The following is a 1001-nucleotide window of genomic DNA, read 5'->3' as shown; positions in this document are numbered from 1 at the left end:
CCTCGCACGAAACCCTATCGCCACGAGGACTGAAGCGAAGGAGGGTCCTTTGCACTGGTGGCTCCAGCGGAGACGTGCCCTTCCCTGAAGCCACCACGGAGCCCGCCCTCATGCCCAGCTCAACTTGGGTTCCTCCGAGATGGAAAACGGGACTGAAGCTGTCCCTCGACATCAGTGTGAGATTCAGCGTGTGGTCACCCTTGAAGGAGCGAGGGAGAGGGACGGAGGCACACTTCTCATCCTTGACTTCCCACTTGAGCGTTCCCTCAGGGCAGTGTCTGGCGAACTCTCCTTCGCTTATCTCGACTTTTGTAAACAGGCAAGTGGGGGGAACTTTCTCGGCGATCCACGACTGGCCTCGGCCATCAAGTACTTCATAAAAGTCACCGAATTTCAGCTCAAACTCAGTCCATCCGTCCTCAGTTTCCGGTGTTGGCCAGGCTGTCTCTTTCTTCGCTGTCTTCAGTGTGACATTGTCTGCAGATGCAGTGATAATGTGGGAGAACCATGTTTCGTTTTCACATGCTAGCTTGGCCTCGAAGATGTTACCACTCGAGGGGGTAAAGGCCGTGAATCTGACAAAGTCAACCAGGAGGTCGTCAAATTTCAGAGAATCTTGCACCATGCAACCTAGTTTGGAGATGAAACATCAGCTGTAATATTCTTGAATTCGAGAACTAAACGATGATATTGAATTGGGTTTTTCTATGAACGATTGTCATACACATGATAATTGCATGTAAGAATTTAATATATTCTTAACTATCTATTAGATACAAATATTTCTGACCGCTTACTGGTGAATATTTGTAAAAGATCGCTTCAAAGCAAGATTATGAATATTAGACAAATTCTTTCTCAGCACGTGACATCGATTGGCGGAATCAACACTGAAACATCACCGATAAATTACCGTCGTTGTGAGCGTAGCCGGGGTCGGGCCACAGCAGCAGCCCCAGCACCAGAGTCCACAGCACCAGCATAGTCACGTCCTGCGGTTG

At 48.9% G+C, this 1001-nt stretch overlaps 1 protein-coding gene across 1 annotated transcript in view; it reads right to left on the bottom strand.

Annotated features, from left to right (window-relative positions):
• The window catches only part of LOC147470452 (uncharacterized), a 3683-nt gene extending 2682 nt beyond the window's left edge, over positions 1-1001 (bottom strand). The window contains exons 1-2 of the mRNA XM_086544283.1: positions 914-1001; positions 2-630 (exon numbers count right to left, since the gene is read on the bottom strand). Coding sequence (XP_086400409.1) covers positions 2-630; positions 914-983 — 699 coding nt within the window. The 5' untranslated portion in view covers positions 984-1001. The remainder of the gene's footprint in view (position 1; positions 631-913) is intronic.

The sequence above is a fragment of the Penaeus japonicus genome, unplaced genomic scaffold (assembly GCF_977035675.1).
Source record: "Penaeus japonicus unplaced genomic scaffold, GWHDUDI00000001_assembly GWHDUDI00000015, whole genome shotgun sequence".
Lineage (NCBI taxonomy): Eukaryota > Metazoa > Arthropoda > Malacostraca > Decapoda > Penaeidae > Penaeus > Penaeus japonicus.
Note: the sequence above shows the minus strand (reverse complement) of the source record. Positions and strands in the feature narration are given on the sequence as shown.